Source organism: Lipotes vexillifer, unplaced genomic scaffold (genome assembly GCF_000442215.2).
Source record: "Lipotes vexillifer unplaced genomic scaffold, Lipotes_vexillifer_v1.1 scaffold147, whole genome shotgun sequence".
Taxonomy (NCBI): Eukaryota; Metazoa; Chordata; class Mammalia; order Artiodactyla; family Lipotidae; genus Lipotes; species Lipotes vexillifer.
Window position 1 is genome coordinate 1,000,557 of NW_006778796.1, and position 21,226 is coordinate 1,021,782.

At 41.9% G+C, this 21,226-nt stretch overlaps 1 protein-coding gene across 1 annotated transcript in view; it reads right to left on the reverse strand.

Annotated features, from left to right (window-relative positions):
• Nucleotides 1-1,735: 1,735 nt before the first annotated feature.
• Nucleotides 1,736-21,226, reverse strand: part of TNFRSF21 (TNF receptor superfamily member 21) — a 66,737-nt gene continuing 47,246 nt past the window's right edge. Inside the window, exons 5-6 of the mRNA XM_007451908.1 lie at nucleotides 4,538-4,766; nucleotides 1,736-3,201 (exon numbers count right to left, since the gene is read on the reverse strand). Coding sequence (XP_007451970.1) covers nucleotides 2,972-3,201; nucleotides 4,538-4,766 — 459 coding nt within the window. The 3' untranslated portion in view covers nucleotides 1,736-2,971. The remainder of the gene's footprint in view (nucleotides 3,202-4,537; nucleotides 4,767-21,226) is intronic.

Genomic DNA, 21,226 nt, shown 5'->3' on the forward strand with positions numbered 1-21,226 from the left:
GAAAACCTCAGAAGTGATCAAGATAGTATACAAATGAGATTATCATCAGCTCCAATCAGAACATTCTGTTTTTATCTTATTTTATTTTATTTTTTTTGCGGTACGTGGGCCTCTCACTGTTGTGGCCTCTCCCGTTGCGGAGCACAGGCTCCGGACGCGCAGGCTCAGCGGCCATGGCTCACGGGCCCAGCTGCTCTGCCGCATGTGGGATCTTCCCGGACCAGGGCACGAACCCGTGTCCCCTGCATCGGCAGGCAGACTCCCAACCACTGCGCCACCAGGGAAGCCCAGAACATTCTATTTTTTAATACTGCAGTTAAAGGTTGCCTTTTTTTTTTTTTTAAGAAAAGCTATATATCATGTTAATTCAATATTCAGCTTCTGTTTAACCACAACTCCTATGTCCCCTTCCCCTGGGTCATCAAGAGATGCCACCCCTTCCCTATATTTCCACAATTATTTATTGAACTTAAGTATAGGGCTTTCCTTATAACCCAGATAAATTTTATCACCATGATCTCTGTGTCCACTGTTTCAGCCTGACAAAAGAGTTCTGGATAAACAGTCCTGAATAAACAGTCTTGGGTTCAGATTCAAGTCTGATCTCTACAACTCTGCTGTTGGCCCTTAAGCAAGTTCCTTAGCCTTTAAAATAAGCCTATTCTTCATCTATAAAAATGGGCACCAATTATAGTCCCTGTCTTATAGGATAGTTGTGAGGATTCAATAACATAATATGAAAAGTACTTTGTAAAGTATAAAGCTGTGTAAAAGATTAATAAAAGCATCTCCAAGCTATGAATAATTTACAAATTACCATTAACGCTGATTCATTCATTTATGATGTTCTCAACCCCACATAAAATAAGTGGCAGTCCTGAAATCCTCTGAAAAACAAAAAATCTGTCTCCTCCACTACCATCCAGGACCCATTCTGGTTTGTTTTCCTTTTGTGAAGAGTTTCTATCTTCTGGTGACAAAGAGAAAAGGAAACTTGGCCCGAGAACCATGAAACCAAATCCCAGGATGGCGCTCTAGAAACCAGTCACATGGAAGTGGACAAAACCAGAAAACCCCTTTCATGTCACTGACGTGGGTGTCAAAGTGTTCAGACAGGGTACCTACTTCCCATTTCTCACTGAAAGAGGAACTCAGAGTTGCTGAGGGTTCTGGCTGTGGGAATTCTGTAGAGCCAGGGTTCCCAAGCTATGGGAGATAAGCAATGAAATATAACATAGTAGATAAAATATAATGTAATATATCCCACCAACATAAGATGTTACCCTGCCATACTGCCAAGAAAGCCCCCCAGGGGCAATAAGGTTTCATATAGAAGCCTATGAACTTGTGTAGACAGGCCCATGAACTTATATAGACCCGCCCATGAGTATTAATTTCCAAGATGGAAATGAGTTAAGAAGAATATAATCCAAAGCCTAGTCAGCATTTATACCTCTCCACCTCCAAATCCTCATTTCTTAAAGCAGAGACAATCTCAAAAGCAGGAGCCTTCAGATTTACCCCCAATAAACTAGGAAATGCTTGTTCATCCTCAATGCTTGGAAGTCCTTCTCTATGAATCTCGAGGTACTTTTCCAAACACAAACCTCCGCTAATGTGCATGATTCACAGATTAGAAACGCTCAGGTTTTTAGAATACACTTTTCCAAGAGACTAATCAAAGAATTATAACATGAGCACACGAAGAAGGCAAGGATTAAATACACTCAACTACTCAAGTAACAAACACCTAATATTTATTAATAAATTAGTACACTTGAAGGCAGTTTTCTGATATCAGTCCCTCACCACTACCCACAAACCCCACCCACACAAAGGGAGTCCACACCACCTTTGCATTAGAATTCAGCAACTAAGCATCAAAGAGCACGTTTATAAATGGGAGCAGAGTTGCAAATATATCAGACAAGAGTTCTTAAAGCTGCAGCCATTTTTAACTAAAGTGATTGAATGAAGGAAACCCACCAAGACCAAGGCCTTGAGGGCAGACCAGACCTATTGACTATGTGTGTATAAAAAACAAGACATCTTGTAAAGCAAAGCTGGACAAATTCCCTTTGGAAAAGGTGTCATTTGTCACCAGCACTTCAATTGTGACTTTCCAAAGTGCAGCAATATGTTCCAGAACAGCTCAATCTCTAAAAGCTGAAGTTCAAGTTCCTTGGTGGCCCAGTTGTCGAGCCACTCAAATAGCAAGTCATGATGGCTTGTGAGGATTTCATGTCTCCAGCCCAGAGCAGAATAGCATAAGGGGAGCACAAGTAATCAAGCATTCAACACGGTGTCCAGGTGAAAACCATACAATCAGCAACAGTGTGGTCAAGTTTCAGCCATAAATATGAACTACCCAACAAGGCATGTTAAAAAGATACTTCAAGATCTAATTGCATTACAGTAACTCAATGGGGTCTTACGTTTCTTGAACCCTTAAGAAAATTCATAAATGGCAAATAATAAAATAGTAATAATAATAATAATAATAATAAAGCAGATGTGAATGTTGAGACATGAAGACAGCTTACAGCATTCACAAGATGCTATGACACTTTTAAGAAGTTAAGAGCCTCATAATCCAGTGTGTGGGAAAAGCCACACGGTATTTGTGATATATTAAGTGAATTTAAAGTGCACAGAACAATTTTGAGAATATGTACGAAGGCAAAACAGAGAAAATATGGAACCTAAAAAAACTTCAGTGGTGGATATTCTGAAACAGTTGAAAAGGCTTATATGCTAACTTCCCAGGAGGGTTTTTAAAAAGAAAGAATGAACTCAAAACACTGGCCATATACTCTGTTAAACACATACACGTGCACGCGTGCACGCACACACACACACACACACACACACACACACACACCAAAAAACAAAAATTAAAAAAAAATAAGAATTAAAAACGCCACCCTGCCACTAAATTGAGTAATTTCCAGAGTGCAGTATTCCTTGTGTTCTACAACAGGTCGGGAAGATGGCTATAAACAGAGTCCAGGAGGGTCTGGCTGGCTTCCTGGCTCTTGACTCCAATGATCTCAAACAGCCTGTCCAGCTTGTCCTCGGCCTGAGGAATCTCTTCAATTACCCGCAGCTCCTCAGGATTCAGGATGTGGAGCATGTCATCAAAAATAGGCTGCAAGTCGCAGGGGTCCAGGCGCACCTGTCGCAGCACTGTGTCCTTCTTTTCTGCAGGGAGGAAAGGAGAGGGGACAGCTGTAACGGGACTGTACCGGGGGACGGAGGAGAGATAAGGTGACAGCGACCCTCTCCCCAGGCTGTCCCCATCCCCCCCTGCAAGGTGAGGGAGTGAAGCTCAGGCACATTTTTAAACACCACAGTGGTTTTTACCGACGTTGCACGTAAGATAACAAACAAGATGCGCCTAACAGAGATCAGACAAGGATCTGTTTATCTGCTTGAATGCGTTGTCGATGGAACATGACATTTGCCTAGACTCAAATGACATCTCCGAAATTCTCCTAAAACTCAGGAGAATGCTGAAATACTTAAAGAAACTTTAAAAAAACAAAAACAAAAACAAAACGTCACTACTTTCCCCATCTGTAACATGTTAGTAAGCAAAGATATGAGCCCAGCCTTTCCCCTCAAACATTCCAAGTCAATAATCGGCTTATCTGACTTCCTAATTACATTGTCATATTTTAAAATTAAACTGCTTAGAGCAAAAGCACATAAATAAGAAAATATTGCTTCTTGGGTCATATCTTACAATGGAGTGAGGAACTATAACTTCTATTACCATTTATAAAATGTGTTCTCTAAAATATAATATGTAACATAAATTATAAACTAAAATATAAATCTTTATATAAGTATAGAGATATATGAATATATAAAGTATAAATATGTGAAATAGAGTTATTTTATAAATATATAAAAAACAACATAAAATATACCCCTTTCGGTAAAATATAACTGGTGTTACCCAAACTAGGAAATTTCTAACAAAAACCTGTCATCAGTATAGTGTACATGCTAATTCCCTACCCTGCTATTCAAAACTGCAAGTGGCAAATTATTTACCGAAAGTACCAACCCATGATGTTTAAAACATTGTTATTTGCAACCAAGCTTAACAGAGCGAAATTTAATTTCAGTCACTAAAACCTCTACTCCAGACTCTCAAGATAAGTTATACTTTAAATCCCTGGATTCTGCAAGCCTAGTAAATAATTTGCACACACACACACACAAAACCTGCCAGACTACACATTATTGGACCTTCCCCGAAACACACACTCGATAGCATCATGAGGATCAAGGGTGACCGATACTCCTGGACGCAGGCTCCCGGCCAGACAGTCGGGGCTGTAAAGATTTTCTAGGCAGGTCCCGACTGGCTAATGACGTCGTTTCGCGCAGGCCAGCCTCACCTCGGAGTCCAGGGAAGGTCATTTAGATGACCCAGCCCCTACTGGAATGGGGAACTGATGGAGGGAGAGATGCCACGGGCTCTTTGAGGGGAGGCTGAAGAATGAATGTGGGTCTGAACCATCCGTACCTTTGGTTATAAAGGATCCGGTCCTGCTCAGCGCCGAGGAGCCGCTGGACGTGGAGTCGCAGCGAAGGAGGGGCTCCGACTCGTCCACGAAGAAGCCCTTGTTCTTATCCAGCGGGGAGGGCTCCACCGTCAGAAGCGTGGAATTCTCAAGTTTCGGGTTGGGGCTGGCGACCGGGCTCGTGCTAAGCGGGCTGGGGCTCCTCGGGAGAGCCAGCTTGTCAGTTTCCAGCTGTGGAAAGAAACACTTTTGAATTATATACTTCAAAAATTATAGAAACTGGGACTTCCTTGGTGGCGCAGTGGTTAAGAATCCGCCTGCCATTGCAGGGGACACGGGTTCGAGCCCTGGTCCGGGAAGATCCCACATGCTGCGGAGCAATTAAGCCCGTGTGCCACAGCTACTGAGCCTGCGCTCTAGAGCCCACGAGCCACAACTACCAAGCTCGCGTGCCTAGAGCCCATGCTCTGCAACAAGAGAAGCCACCGCAATGAGAAGCCCGTGCACCGCAAAAAAGAGTAGCCCCGGCTCGTCGCAACTAGAGAAAGCCTGAGCACAGCAACGAAGACCCAATGCAGGCAAAAAAAAAAAAAAAAAAAAAAATTATAGAAACTAAATGGAAAGCATCTGAAAAAGAATATACATATATATGGATAACTGCATCACTTTGCTGTACACCAGAAACTAACACAAGATTCTAAATCAACTATACTTCAAGTTTTAAAAAAATAAAATAAAAAATAAAGATAGAAATAATTTTTAAATTAAAAAAATTATAGAAAAGAAATGAAATTAAAAGCCCTTCCTGGATGCTTTTTTTTGGTTCCATTTAGTATTTTGTGGATAAATTCTCCCATTTTGACAGTCCATCACTTACATTATTGCTAGATACACACACACACACACACACACACACACACACACACACACACCCTTCAAAATGCACGAGAGGATATGTATGAACATTAAAAATTAGGAAGCATATACACCAAGCTGTTACCTCACAGGAGTGAAACTGGGCAAGAAAGTGAGGAGGAAGATGTCCAACAAAAATATAATTTCATACTGCTGGAAATGGTCTTAGATATTATCCAGCATATTCCCCTCTGTTTCGGGATGAATTATGTGCACCCAAAATTCGTATGTTGAACTCATAACTCCTTGCACCTCAGAACATGACTGTATTTGGAGATAGGGCCTTTAAAGATGTAATTAAGGTACACCTGGGCCCTCATCCAATATGACTGATGTCCTTATAAGAATAGATTAGGACACAGACACACAGAGGGGAAGCCACGTTGAAGACACAGGGAGAAGACGGCCAACTTTGACGCGTCCAGGAGAATCAACCCTGCTGACACCTTTACCTCAAACTTCTAGTCTCCAGAATTGTGAGAAAATACACTTCTGATGTTTAAGCTTCCCAGTCTGTGGTAGTTTATTATGGCAGCCCTTGCAAACAAATACACCCTCTCTTTACAAGTAAGGAAACAGGCCCAGAGAAGGTAAGTGACTGTCTTTAGGGCACCCAGCCAGGAAGTGGCAGAACTAAAACTAAACCCTCTGTTTCCTGATTCCCATTTCAAACTAGCTCAGGAAGTAAATAAAACTGCTTGAAAAAAATGAGAACAGGAGAACACCAGAGCAAAAGCGGCTGGAAGGAGAGAGGGAGAACCACCCCGCTGGAGCCAATGGATAGGCTCTTCAGGATGTAGGGGAGACCGTGAAGCTTGCATTCCAGGGCAGGGATCAGAGAGAAGATAGATCAGAGAGAAGAAAGCAAGCAAACACGATGGTTTCAGATGGAGACAGTGAGCATCATGACCACTCTGGCTGGTGCATGGAGGCTGGATTTTAGGGAGGTAAGAATCAACACAGGAAGACTAGTTAGGATGCTGCTACAGTGAGTGGGCAGGTGACGTGTAATCATGGCTTGTACCAGGGTGCACAGTGGAGATGAGCGTAAGTGATGAGTGGTATCACCCTGTTTTGCAGGTGAAATGACTATGGCCCAGAGACGGCACACAAACCCGGGGAGAAAGTCAGTGCTCAACTCAGGCCAGCTGGACATCTCTAGTTGCCCCTGTCATTTGACATCATACCCTAGAAATCTGGCAGACACCAGTGGCATCTCCTAGTCGGTTGACTTATATTTTTATTGGTTCTTCTGGTACAGAGGGAAATCTGGGAACCAGGTGGCCAGATGACACGGGGCAGGGTGCAGACAGTGATGTGCACTCTTCCTGGAGCTGTTAATCACCGATCATTAGAAACCTCATGACTCGACTCCCACTTGTCAAGAGAAACATTTTCAAGTTCCTCAATCAGGAAGACATTGCCCCTTGTTTCAAAGGATGACGTTCATCAGTTGTAAAACGCACAAAGCAAAGCACAACTGCCTCTTTTACAAGCTTTACAGCCTGAGAAATTCTTGCAACTGTGCAGATTCTGAAGGCCTCTGACACGGCACATCTAATGTTCCAACAGCATTTTTCCCTTGTACAACCACCCACATCCTGCTTCTGCTTCTGCTTCCAGTGCAATCTTAAGGCTTGGATATCACGCATTCCCACCAGCCCCCTTCTGATCCACAGACAAGTTTTATGGATACGTTTTTAAGATTTGAATTCATTAGGCCCTGGCATGCATGTGCCCCTCCTCCCTGAAAATGCACATGGCCATTCATGCCAAAACATGTTTTTTATTCACTCAATTAGACAAAGAACACTTGTCTACACTCTGGTTCTCAGGGACAGTACATTGGATGACCCGGCCAGTCAATATAGTGCACTGTTCTTGCTTAAAAAAAGAAATTCCTGCCCACAAATCACATGCCAACAGCCTAAGAAATCCACCCACCTATTTCCTGAACTCAGTTCAAAACTTTCAATATTTAATATTCCCCCCAATTTTGCCAAAGGATATTATCAGTGGAAATTAAGTACATGACTTCTAACATAATTTGGAAGGCAGAATGCTGAATTGATGCTGTCCAATCATTAACAGTGAGTCAAGTGAATGGGAAAATGCCGCTAGGAATGGTTTTAGCAGCTCCACAATGGAGCTCACAACCACAATTAAAGCCAGAGACCATTTGACAAGCATCTTTCTAGAAAATCTATTCCTCTACCAAGTATATATATCTGTCACTATGTACAGGATACACAGTAGCTGGTTGCATTCCAGATTTCTCTAAAGTTACTTGCATTTTTTTCCTAGCAGGAAAAAAAAAATTTGCCCCTAGAAACTTACTTCTTTCCTCCCTTTACCTTACTATTGAAAATATCCATCAAAATTGTTTTGCAGGGCTTCCCTGGTGGCGCAGTGGTTGAGAGTCCGCCTGCCGATGCAGGGGTCATGGGTTCGTGCCCCGGTCCGGGAAGATCCCACATGCCGTGGAGCGGCTGGGCCCGTGAGCCATGGCCGCTGAGCTTGCGCGTCCGGGGCCTGCGCTCCGCAACAGGAGAGGCCACAACAGTGAGAGGCCCGCGTACCGCAAAAAAAGAAAAAAAAAAAAAATTGTTTTGCAGTACTGCAACTCAAGCATTGTGTTACCTGTGACTTCTCTAATAAGAAATTGAAGCCTCAGGATGTGTGGAATAAATTAATTCTTTATTTTCTTAGTTCAGAAAGTTCATGGTTCAGTATTGAGTTTATAGCAAATAAAGAGCACTTATAATAAGATTCAGATACTAAAAGAGAAGACAAATGCTCTAAACAAGAAAGCTAGATGTCCACAGAAGCGGGTTGTATCCTCTTGGAAAAGATTTGAACATAAACTTATCAAAATAATCACAAAAGAGATCCTGAGTAAATGAATTTATTCCTTTTTCTCCTTTAAGCTTCCCAAATTCTCTACATGGCCATATTAACTTTTATAATTAGAAATACAATAAATGTTATTTTTAAAAGCAGTCACCACTGATAAGTATACTTTCCCTCTGTTAACTGGAAAATGTGGCTGCAACAGTTCTTATTTCTATTGGTAGCCAAGGAACAGGACAGTTGGAAAATCATCTACTTGGCTGAGCTCCTCTCTTTACTTTTTTAAAGCATTCACAGGCACAAAAGGACAACACTCCTCCCAACTTAACTGTGGTGAAGCAAATATTAAGACTTAAACGAAAGGCCTCCGGGAAAACTTGGCCAGTTAAGGCAATGGATCCACCAGATATTTCAAGTCCCTTTGGAGAAACTTGAAAAGTAGAGTTCTTTTTGCTCTATAGCCATGTTGTAACCGTGCTAACTTAGAAGACTCATTTGAGAAATCAGGGTGAGACAGTAAGACAGATCAAAAAGGGGGAGAAGGCAGGGATCCTGAGGGGAGAGCTCCCTAAGTAACCCACATCAGTACAAGTCTATTGTATGAACTTCAAGACGGTGAAATTTATTTTTGCCAAATGAGCCCCAAATGTCCTCCTGATTAGTCTCCATACAAATACACTCTGTCCTTCCAGATACTGTATTTATTGGTCTAAACTGATAAGAAAAGAGAGATGAGTGGTTCACCTTACAGGACAGCTGAGTCATACCTAAAACTCCATTGCTGACATGACTATTTTCCTCCCGGATTCCCAGAACCACTGAGTATGAGGAACCATGCAAAGGGATTAGGTAAACAAGCTATTGATTAAAATTCGTGGGCTTGAATGCCTCTGGGCTACAGAGGTTTGAGCAGTATGGGTGAGAACAATGATATAACTTGCCCTGGGATGCACTGGAAAGAGCCATTTCCAGCTGTGTCCTTGCAACTGTCCACGCCTCCCTCAACCAGCTCCCCAAACTGACATGCCCGCTTTGGGTGCACAATCAAATCACAACCCGAAACTGAACCTCAAAAATAACTCTCCTTTTAACAAATACACACTACTATAGATAAAATAGATAATCAACAAGGACCTACCATATAGCACAGGAAACTCTACTCAATATTCTGGAATAACCTATATGGGAAAAGAATCTGAAAAACAATGGATGGATGTATATGTGTAACTGAATGACTTTGCTGTATACCTGAAACTAACACAACATCATAAATCAACTATACTCCGAAATAAAATTAAAATAAAATAACTCTCCTTTTTTAACATCAAACAAAATGCACTTCCCTGTTGACTGGACTTTCCGAGGATGACACACTGTGGAAGGCTGAAATGTTTCTCCAGCCCTGGGGATGGTGGAGCCATGGATGCTGAAGCCATTGTCATGGTGAGGGTGGTATATAAGTGAAACAAGAGTTTGAGACTACTTTGCTTCTCTCCTATGATGGAGCAGCATTCCTGAGGATACTCTGCAAACAGGCAGGGGTGGAAGACTCCAGCCCCAGAAGCCTTCTTTTCAGCGTGTTTCGTGATCTTCATAGTCATCTCCTAAAAATCAAAGTCATGACAATCCTGGAACATCATGGCAAAGGAAGAAAGGAAATCTACCACTAACTAGCTGTGTGGTCTTAGAAAAACCGCACCCCTTTTCAGATCTGTTTCCTCATTTCTAAAAGAAAAAGTTTACTCTACCTCATCTATCTTCAAATTGTCTTATTGTTTGTCTGCTATGGCTCTTTCATTCTCCCCCCTCCCCACCGACAGACCCCAACTCCCTTTCTCCTTCCAAGTTACTTCCACTGGTTCCTCAACTAAGGTTTACAACTGAGTTATTTTCAATTACTACCTAATTACAATCTCCCTGTGGTTGCACAATTTGTTTTCATAAAACTAATTAACAACTTTGATGCATCAGTGATCCCCTGAAATGAAGCCTTAATTACCCAGCCCTGATGCCCCTTGCCAATCTGCTAAAATGGTTCAACTTAACCCCTTGGTTCCTGGCATCACCCAATCAGATTCCACAAGGTCCTTTCCTCTCCCCTCTGTAGCCAGATATGTCTGATACTCAAGAAGAAAGCTCCTTACAATTAAAAATCACCTTCCTACTGAACTTTCCCTCCAGACCTCATCCAACACTTAGAAAGAAGGAAGAATTTTTATGTTACATTTGTGAAAACTTCTGTCACTTTAATGATGGTTTTCGAAAACCCATTTGCTATATTCAACGGAAACTAATTGCTATTCCATCTGAGTTGACCAGCTTGTTACTCAGATCCAGTAAACAAAAAGGGACTTTAAAAAATAAGCCATCATCAATACTCTGCTAAACAACTCAGCATGAAATATATGGAATCCATTTGGTGTTAAGGTAGCTCTTATTAGCTCCATTTTACAGATGAAAAAACTGTGGCTTTAAGAGGTTTAAGTAACCTGCACAAGATCACAGAAGCCAGGACTCAAGATCAGATGTGGTCTAGGTTCCAAGTAATCCTCTTTGCTGAGTCATGTCACTTCCATGTCTGGACCCACTGAAGTTACAGAAATTGACAAACCCTGTAAACGCAATACAAAGACATCACATGACCACAAGGGGCTGCCCTGGCCCATACAGTCTGCAAGGACCTGTAACTCAGTGGCAGATCTTGAACCCCAGCTGGATGACTGCCCTGAGATAAAGATGAGAGATTATGTAATGAAACTTAAAAGCTTTTGCACAGCAAAGGAAACCATAAACCAGAGGAAAAGACAACCCTCAGAATGGAAGAAAACATTTGAAAACGAAGCAACTGACAAAGGATTAGTCTCCAAATATACAAGCAGCTCATGCAGCTCAATATCAAAAAAACAAACAACCCAATCCAAAAATGGGTGGAAGACCTAAACAGACATTTCTAAGACATACAGATTGCCAACAAACACATGAAAAGATGCTCAACATCACTAATCATTAGAGAAATGCAAATCAAAACCTCAATGAGGTATCACCTCACACGGGTCAGAATGGCCATCATCAATTAATCTACAAACAATAGATGCTGGAAAGGGTGTGGAGAAAAGGGAACGCTCTTGCACTGTCGGTGGGAATGTAAATTGATACAGCCACTATGGAGAACAGTATGGAGGTTCCTTAAAAAACTGAAAATAGAACTACCATATGACCCAGCAATCCCACTACTGGGCATATACCCTGAGAAAACCGTAATTCAGAAAGACTCATGTACCACAGTGTTCACTGCAGCACTATTTACAATAGCCAGGACATGGAAGCAACCTAAATGTCCATCGAGAGACGAATGGATAAAGAATATGGGGCACATATATACAATGGAATATTACTCAGCCATAAAATGCAACAAAATTGAGATATTTGTAATGAGGTAGATGGACCTAGAGTCTGTCATACAGAGTGAAGTAAGTCAGAAAGAGAAGAACAAATACCGTATGCTAATGCACATACATGGAATCTAAAAAAAACGGTACTGATGAACCTAGTGGCAGGGCAAGAATAAAGACGCAGATGTAGAGAATGGACTTGAGGACACAGGTGGGGGGAAGAGGAAGCTGGGACGAAGTGAGAAGGTAGCATTGATATATATACACTACCAAATATAAAATGGATGGCTAGTGGGAAGCTGCTGCATAGCACAGGGAGATCAGCTCGATGCTTTGTGACCACCTAGGCGGTGGGATAGGGGGGTGGGAGGGAGGCTCAAGAGGGAGGGGATATGGGGATATATGTACACATATAGACGATTCACTTTGTTGTACAGCAGAAACTAACACAACACTGTAAAGCAATTATACTCCAATAAAGATATTAAAATTAAAAAACTAGATAAAGATGAGAGACTATGTAAATAACCAGACACTTCAACTGTGGTCAATAACTGTTTTCTATTAGAAAATATTTCCGATCCCAACAGACCAGTGACTATTTAAAAAAACACAAATTCAATTTCCACTAAAGGTTTATCTCAAAGGAATTACAGTCACAAATAAAGACATGACTACAGCTATTTAAGGATGATGACATTATCTGAAGCTTGTTTCCCCCATTCTCCCGGCTGCCCGTGTAATCAAGATCAAATTAGATTTCATGACCTCCCATAGGTTCATGTAGGTATGTAAGATTGGGCTCTGATAAAAATGAGCACTTTCCTCCTTGCTATACAAATATCTCTTGATATCTGAATCTATGTAGTTCCTACCTTGAGAGAACAGGAATTCAGATGATAAGAAACGCTTTGTCATCCAAAGCTATGTGGTTCCAGGACCTCAGATCTACATGAGGGTTCAGATAATGATAGTTACCAGCCCTATCACAAAACGTGTACCTGAATCTATTCAATTCCTAAGTTCAGATACTAAAGAATACCTGTATACGATGATTTCTCCCTAAAAATAATAAAACAAATACACCGCCTCCAACAGAAAAGGGGGTAAATAGGTGGGTTTCTTTAAAGTTCCAGCTGATAGGGGACAGACTTTAATTATTCTTCCGAGTGTGAATTCTTGTTCAATCCAACCCAGAGAAAGGGGTCTTAAGAAGAGCAACCCAAATTTACTCAGCAAAATTTTTTGCAAACAAAAAGAAAAAAATTAAGAGGAAATTGAGAAGACGCTGATTCCTAAACCTTTAAAAGAAGGGTTATCAGTTATAAGAAATTTGGAGGGAAGTCTTAGAAAGAGGAATATGGACTGGAAATATATACACACATATATAGATAAAGCAAAGATGTCAAAATATAATTGTTGAATCTAGGTGGTAGGTTCTGGGTGTTTGTTGTACTGTGTTTTAACTTTTCTTTGTTTCCTAAGTCTTATTTTTTTTTTTTTTTTTTTTGCGGTACGCGGGCTTCTCACTGCTGTGGCCTCTCCCGTTGCGGAGCACAGGCTCCGGACACGCTGGCCCAGCGGCCATGGCTCACGGGCCCAGCCGCTCCGTGGCATGTGGGATCCTCCCGGACCGGGGCACGAACCCGTGTCCCCTGCATCGGCAGGCGGACTCTCAACCACTGCGCCACCAGGGAAGCCCCTAAGTCTTATTTTTAAAAGTTAGGACAATAAATAAATTAAAAAGAAGGCTAAGGGCCAAATAACCTGAAGACAGAAATTCCCCAAACTTTTCCTAGGCTTCTGATTAGCCTTTTGTTGACCTTCCTTCTTTCTTCTCCGGCCCAGCCCAGAACATAGGAAAGGGAAGCACAGAGGGGCTTCCATTGCATAAGTAGGGAACAGTGCTAACACTTAAACGTAAATCATCAGCTGGCAAGCGGACACTGCAGCGTTATGCTGTCTAGATCTCCCTGGGTTCAATGGAGGTCGCGGGATGGAAGCAGGAACAGGAGTACAATGCCAAGATGCCCTGTTCAGCTTCCCTGGGAACCCCTGCGCTAGACCACAGAGGCAACAGAGCTGAGTGAACACTGAGCTATGCACTGCCCAGGTAAGCTGCAAGCCAACAGCAGTACCTGCAGAACAAAGTCACCCACCCTCAGGAAGCTCACAGGATTCACGTGACCAAAAACTGCCCAAACCACTGGGGAACTATTTTAAAAGACACCCTGCACGCCCCCTACGTCTGTCCAAGCACAGGATAATTAAAGAATTTTGTTTCAACTGCAACCGTACTTAAGATTCCATTTAAACATTAGCCAGGCGAGCTGGCCATGGCTGGTTTCTCCTTTAAGTATCTCAAGCCCCAATCAAGGCAGTTGTCAGAGTCTTGTGTATATATGTCATCTGCTAATTCTGATCATGTCTAACAGTTCATTTCAAATCCACCCACGTTTAAGCCAAGGTGTGGTTGGTGGCCAATCCTTGCCTAGCAAGAGAACTTAAGAGGACTAGGTGCACGGTGGGGCGAGAGGGCAGCCACAGGAAGCCACAAGCAGTGCTGTGCAAAGCTGCCAAAACTGGTAAGAACCAGCTGGCTCCGGAGGGAGGATAGGAGGGCGTGGCCACCAGCTGCTGGCACACGTGTCTGCCAAGCAGTCCAGGCTGCTGACATCAACCGTAATGTTGCAGCCCTGAGCTGACTCACCGACTAGCTTTCTCAAAAAAGGAAGTGAGGAGAGATAAGTCAGGGGGCCCCATCCTTATATGAGGAGATCGTGCTGTTGGAAATGCCTCGGGTTTTCGTAAACTTCACTCAATGAGACCTATTAGGAAGCCTTTCCCACAAAAAAGCCTTTGGACAATTCTAATCATGAAAAAAGGTTGCAAGAATCATAAGCTTGCCTTAAGACAAGATAGAAGTATCCAACTATATAAAAGGAGGTCTTGTGCATTTCAAGTTTGCAAGGCACCTGTGTACTTAAGCTATGTACGGACACTTACTGTACAGTAGCTTTGACCCTTTATTTGGGGTACATTAATCTTACAGTATTTATCCACCCAACCCCAGACTGAGACACTGGTCCAAGGGGCCTTCAGTAGCTGCCAGTAAGTTATTTTAATGGCTGTCTTGAAGTTGACAACTGTTATAATGAAATAGCCTACCTGGTGCCAAATAAAGCCTTTAGAATGTTTTTTTAAAAAGTATGGAGGAGAGAAAATAATTTCATAGGAAATGCATGACCTTGAAATAAGAAGGCTCAAGCCGACCTTTGTGACTCAAGTTTTCTGAACGTCCCAAATTTGATTAAATTAGTGTTGTTTAATAAAATCGTTAATTGGATTCATGCCATTAGAATTAGACTATACATGGTACACAATGCCACACGTACAAAAGGGGACGCTGAAAATACCTCCCCCTCACCAAACCCTGACTTTAGCTTCTCCGTACCCACCCCCCAGTGTTAACTGTTACCAATTCCCCGTGTATTCTTCCAGACATTGTCTATACTTATACCAATTGGTAGGTACATATATTCTCCACCCCACTCCAGACCTTCTCTTTCATGTTTTACAATTTTTTTTTACAATATGGTGGCAAGGTATACATACGCACTGTCCTGTACCTTGCCCGTTTTTGTTTAAAAACACTTCTTGAGGCTAGCACATAAAGAGCTGACTCACTGTTTTTGATAAGTGTATACTGTTACACTGTGTAGATGTTCCATAGCTTACATAACCAGTTTTCTGTTGAAGGGCATTTGTGTTCCTCCCACTCTTTTGTTATTAATGAGGGATAGTACAATGAATACTTATACTTGCATCACTCTGCACATATGTGGGATGTATATAAGGATATATGTAGAATGGGGTCAGGAAGGGATGGATTGGGAGTTCAGGATTAGCAGATGCAAGCTATTATACAGAGAATGGATAAACAACAAGGCTCTACTGTATAGCACAGAGAACTGTATTCAATATCCTGTGATAAACCATAATGGAAAAGAATATGAAAACTGCGTGTATATATATATGTATAACTGAATTACTTTGCTGTACAGTAGAAATTAACACAACATTGCAAACCAGCTATATTTCAATAAAATAAATGTTTTTTTAAAAGAATATATGTAGGGCTTCCCTGGTGGCGCAGTGGTTAAGAATCCGCCTGCCAATGCAGGGGACATGGGTTCGATCCCTGGTCCGGGAAGATCCCACATGCCGTGGAGCAACTAAGCCCCTGCGCCACAACTACTGAGCCTGGGCTCTAGAGCCTGCAAGCCACAACTACTGAGCCCGCATGACTAGAGCCCATGCTCCACAAAAAGAGAAGCCACCGCAATGAGAAGCCCAAGCACCGCAACGAAGAATAGCCCCCGCTCGCTGCAACTAGAGAAAGCCCGCGTGCAGCAACGAAGACCCAACGCAGCCAAAAATAAAAATAAGTTAAATAAATTAAAAAAAAAAAATGGACGTATTCCTAAGAGTGGAATGTCCATGGTCAATGGACATGTCCTTAGGCAGATGGTGCCAGGTGGCCCTCTGAAGGGGCAGGGCTGATGTACACACCCATTGGCAATGGATGCTGTTCCTCTTTCCTTATTCCCTTCACAGTACAATAATGATGTCATACCTTTCCCTCTTTGCCAGTCTAAAAGGTTAAAGTTATATCTCAGTGTAGGTTTCAATTTGAATTTTTCTTATTTGAGCAAGGTAAAAAAATAAAAATAAAAATCTGTATACCTTTAAGAACCTTTAGTATTTCTTTTCTGTGCACTGTCTTGTTCACAGACTGCCCATTTTGCTTTTGTTTTTGTTTCGTTTCTGCGGTACGCGGGCCTCTCACTGTTGTGGCCTCTCCCGTTGCGGATCACAAGCTCCGGACGTGCAGGCTCAGCGGCCATGGCTCACGGGCCCAGCTGCTCCGCGGCATGTGGGATCTTCCCGGACCGGGGCACAAACCCCTGTCCCCTGCATCGGCAGGCGGACTCTCAACCACTGCGCCACCAGGGAAGCCCCCATTTTGCTTTTGGATGGTTGGTTTCTTAATTAATTTGCAAAAGCTCTTCATTATTAACGGAAATTAACCCTATATTGCAAACAACTTTCCCAGTTATTATTTTGTCTTTGATTTACATATGGTGTTTTCTGGCTTGTATGTATATTGTTAAGTAGTTGAATCTTTCTTGTATGGCTTCTATGTTTTATATCATTCTCAGAAGAGCCTTACTTATTGTTGTGATTATAAAAATAAAAAATTTCCTCTATCTTTTTCCCTAGTACTTTTTTCTCTAAGCCAATTTAATGGTTGGTCATTCTGGCCTGCCCCCTGACTCAGCCCAACTGTGGATAAATCAAAGTTCCTTCTGTAAAAGAAAAAAAAAATTAATGAGGAATTCAGTAGTGACAGCTGTCTCTCCTAAGGAACTGGCGAGGAATAAGCGATTAAAATGTTGAAATTAACTAGTGTACAATAAAACCTACTGCTGACTGAGATACAATTCCTTATCAGTAAGTGTACATACTTTTGGAACTTGGGTTATAACAGATGAACAGACAGTCTCACAAACATAAGGTGGAGAAGCTAGGCCAAAACTGAAAGGTATTAAGCTTCGTCTGAATATAAGTTTTGGCTTTAAAATAAAAAGAAAATATGATATCCAGCACTGGTAATTGATTGAGAAAATAAGCTTCTTTTCACAATATTGATTCTGATTTCCCTCCAATGCATATTTTGAGAAAGCCAATAAGGGTGTGGATTAAAGGGGTAGAAAATATCATCAACTGATAGACGCAGACTTTTCTGAATGTTGAGACACTGTGTCTCAGGAAAAAAAGAAAAGCCCACTGCAAGTCCTCTATGAGGCAGTCTCGCAGAATGTATCCAAAAGTTTCGTTCACATACGCATCCCTCCTATAAAACTGCCAGCATCTTGAGGGATGATTCCTGTTTTTGTGTTTTGAGGTGTGTGTGTGTATGTTTTCTTTTCTTTTTTATACTATTTTGAAAAGTTACTTTCCATTTACTGTTATTACAAAATATTGGCTATATTCCCTATATTGTACAATGCATTCTTGAGCCTATCTTATACCCAATAGTTTGTACCTCCCATTTCCCACCCTTATATTGCCCCCCATTGGTAACGACTAGTTTTTGTTTGTTTGTTTGTTTGTTTGCGGTACGCGGGCCTCTCACTGTTGTGGCGTCTCCCGTTGTGGAGCACAGGCTCCGGACTCGCAGGCTCAGCGGCCATGGCTCACGGGCCCAGTCGCTCCGCGGTATGTGGGATCTTCCCAGACCGGGGCACGAACCCGTGTCCCCTGCATCGGCAGGCGGACTCTCAACCACTGCACCACCAGGGAAGCCCTGTTTTTTTTTTTTTTAACATCTTTATTGGAGTATAATTGCCTTACAATATTGTGTTAGTTTCTACTGTATAACAAAGTGAATCGGCTATCATATACGTATATCCCCATAACCCCTCCCTCTTGCGTCTCCCTCCCACCCTCCCTATCCCACCCCTCTAGGTGGTCACAAAGCACCGAGCTGACCTCACTGTACTATGTGGCTGCTTCCCACTAGCTAGCTATTTTACATTTGGTAGTGTATATATGTCCATGCCACTCTCTCACTTTGTCCCAGCTTACCCTTCCCCCACCCCATGTCCTGAAGTCCATTCTCTACATCTGTGTCTTTATTCCTGTCCTGCCCCTAGGTTCTTCAGAACTGTTTTATTTTTTCTTTTAGATTCCATATATGTTAGCATACGATATTTGTTTTTCTCTTTCTGACTTAACTTCACTCTGTATGACAGTCTCTAGGTCCATCCACTTCACTACAAATAACTCAATTTCATTTCTTTTTATGGCTGAGCAACATTCCATTGTACATCTTCTTTTTCATTCATCTGTCGATGGACACTTAGGTTTCTTCCATGTCTTGGCTATTGTAAATAGAGCTGCAATGAACATTGTGGTACATGACTATTTTTGAATTATGGTTTTCTCAGGGTATATGCCCAGTAGTGGGATTGCTAGGTCGTGTGGTAGTTACATTTTTGGTTTTTAAGGAACCTCCATACTGTTCTCTCTAGTGGCTGTATCAATTTACATTCCCACCAGCAGTGCAAGAGGGTTCCCTTTTCTCCACACCCTCTCCAGCATTTACTGTTTGTAGATTTTTTGATGATGGCCATTCTGACTGGTGTGAGGTGATACCTCATTGTAGTTTTGATTTGCATTTCTCTAATGATTAGTGATGTTGAGCATCCTTTCATGCAGGTAACGACTAGTTTGTTCTCTATATCTGTGAGTTGCTTCTTTTTTGTTATATTCACTAATATGTTGTATTTTTTAGATTCCACATATAAGTGATATCATACAGTATTTGTCTTTCTCTAACTTATTTCACTAAGCATAATATTCTCCAAGTCTATCCATGTTGCTGCAAATGGCAAAAATTTGTTCTTTTTTATGGCTAAGTAGTATTCCAACGTATATAGTGTGTGTTTTCATTTAGTATATCTGGTGCCTGGTACAGGGCTTGAAACAAAATGGGTGTTCCATTAACAAATGCTAAATAAATTGCTTGTGTTAAACTGTCTCATCTTTAAAGGCTACTAAAAAACACAAAAAGCATGTGTAAGTCTGTGTGTGTTGGGGAGGGAGGGTATATCAATCCCAAGATCCCAAGAATCTGTTTCCCAGACTTTTCCCCCAATAACCTGTACTCTTCAAGCTCAACTACCATATTTCATTAATTCTATGGTGGATATTTCTTTTCACATTTTAACATCTCTGAAATAGGGATGTATCTAACAACTATAATTAGCAATGTTTTTATTGCTTTCTTAATGGTACCTATAATAATGGTACATACAAGGTTGCCATGGCATTCAACGAAATACAGAAATATATCTTAATTCTAATACTGACCTATATCTCACAGGGCCATGAAGCTTGCTAGATAAAAGCAGATGCAAAGCACCCAGTGTGTTTGGGACACAATAGATACTCAGCAAACACTGGTCCCCTTTCTCCTTAATCTCCTTTTACAGAAAGTAGAGTGGTATTGCTCTTGAGTCAAAAAAGGAGAATTGTAGAGTTCAAATTCCAACACGGAAAACAGTAGCTAAGGTTCACTGAGTCCCCCTGGTAGATGTCAAGTGCAGGACTGGACATCGACAATCATTACCTCTACTATGTACACTCTATCTCACCAGATGCTTACAAGACGGCTACGAATTCAAGAAGTAGGGAATTCCCTGGCGGTCCAGCAGTTGGGACTTGGCGCTTTCATTGCTGTGGGCCCAGGTTCGATCCCTGGTCAGGGAACTAAGATCTTGCATGCCGCATATTGTGTCCAAAAAAAAAAAAAAAAAAGAAATATATATACATATATCTGTTCTTATTTTCTAGGTATATTTTGGTGGGTCGCATACCCCTGCCTCCTGATGCTATCTTACAATTCCTCGTGCACACTTCTATTATACATTTGCTTATCCCACTGAATTGTCATTATCTGCACGTGTCTCCATCTCAGTGAGTGAGCTATTGAAAGGCACACACCTTTCTTCTTTACATAGTACCAGGAACACAGCTGGTGCTCGACAAGATTGTTGACTAACTGAATGAAACCTTGGAGTATGATAACAAGTAGAATGGCCTGAAATGTCACTAAAACTCTAAAGGCTTATTCGTAGACATGGCTCCTTTGTACACAATAACCACCTTAAACACAAGCATCACTCAATGTACTTGGGCCTCTACTGTGTGTCAGCAATGCCTTTACAATGTCCCCTTCTCACCACCTCACAAGTTCCCCAGAGCCCACGGTCACACCCTGCAAATTAAGTAACTTGACCTGAAATGACCTCCCACGCAGTGGCCACACAGCAGAAGTCAGGGGCTCGATAGACATGAGTTTAGTTAATATCGTAAGGCCTTAGGACAACAATCCCTGTTTTCTAAGAGATGATCAACTGGCAAGTCAAAGACAGATCTGAAAAGCCAAAAAGTCAACAGCTAAAGGTACAGCTGGTATTTGCCTCCACTCACCCTCGCTAGATTAAATTTCTGAAAAGAGCTGGTCTCAGTCACACTGTAGATAAAGACAGCTGCATCCTGCAGCTGGTAAGCAAAAAAAAAAAAAAAATCACGTAGTTCCCTTTGCAGCAAAAGCAGTGGTACCGTCCTCGCCAATAGAATGCCCACTGCTCGCCTCACTGGTAGATTCTCCCTGTTGATTATACAGAGCAAAACCACTTAATCTCCAACACAGAGTCCACTATAGTTGAGAGAGAGAGAGAGAGAGAGAGAGAGAGAAAACTCTGTCCCTGGGATGTAGGTTTCCTATGTGGTTTCTGGAAAGGATTAAGAATCTCTAACAAAGAATCATTCTACTGCCATAGAAGTTAACCACAACAATACTGGCTTCAGAGCCACTGGTTGGTACATTACAGTGTAGAATCTAGCTAATCCTATGGAAGGAGGGCAGGGGGGATGAGCTACCCAAACCCCCTGCCTGATCAA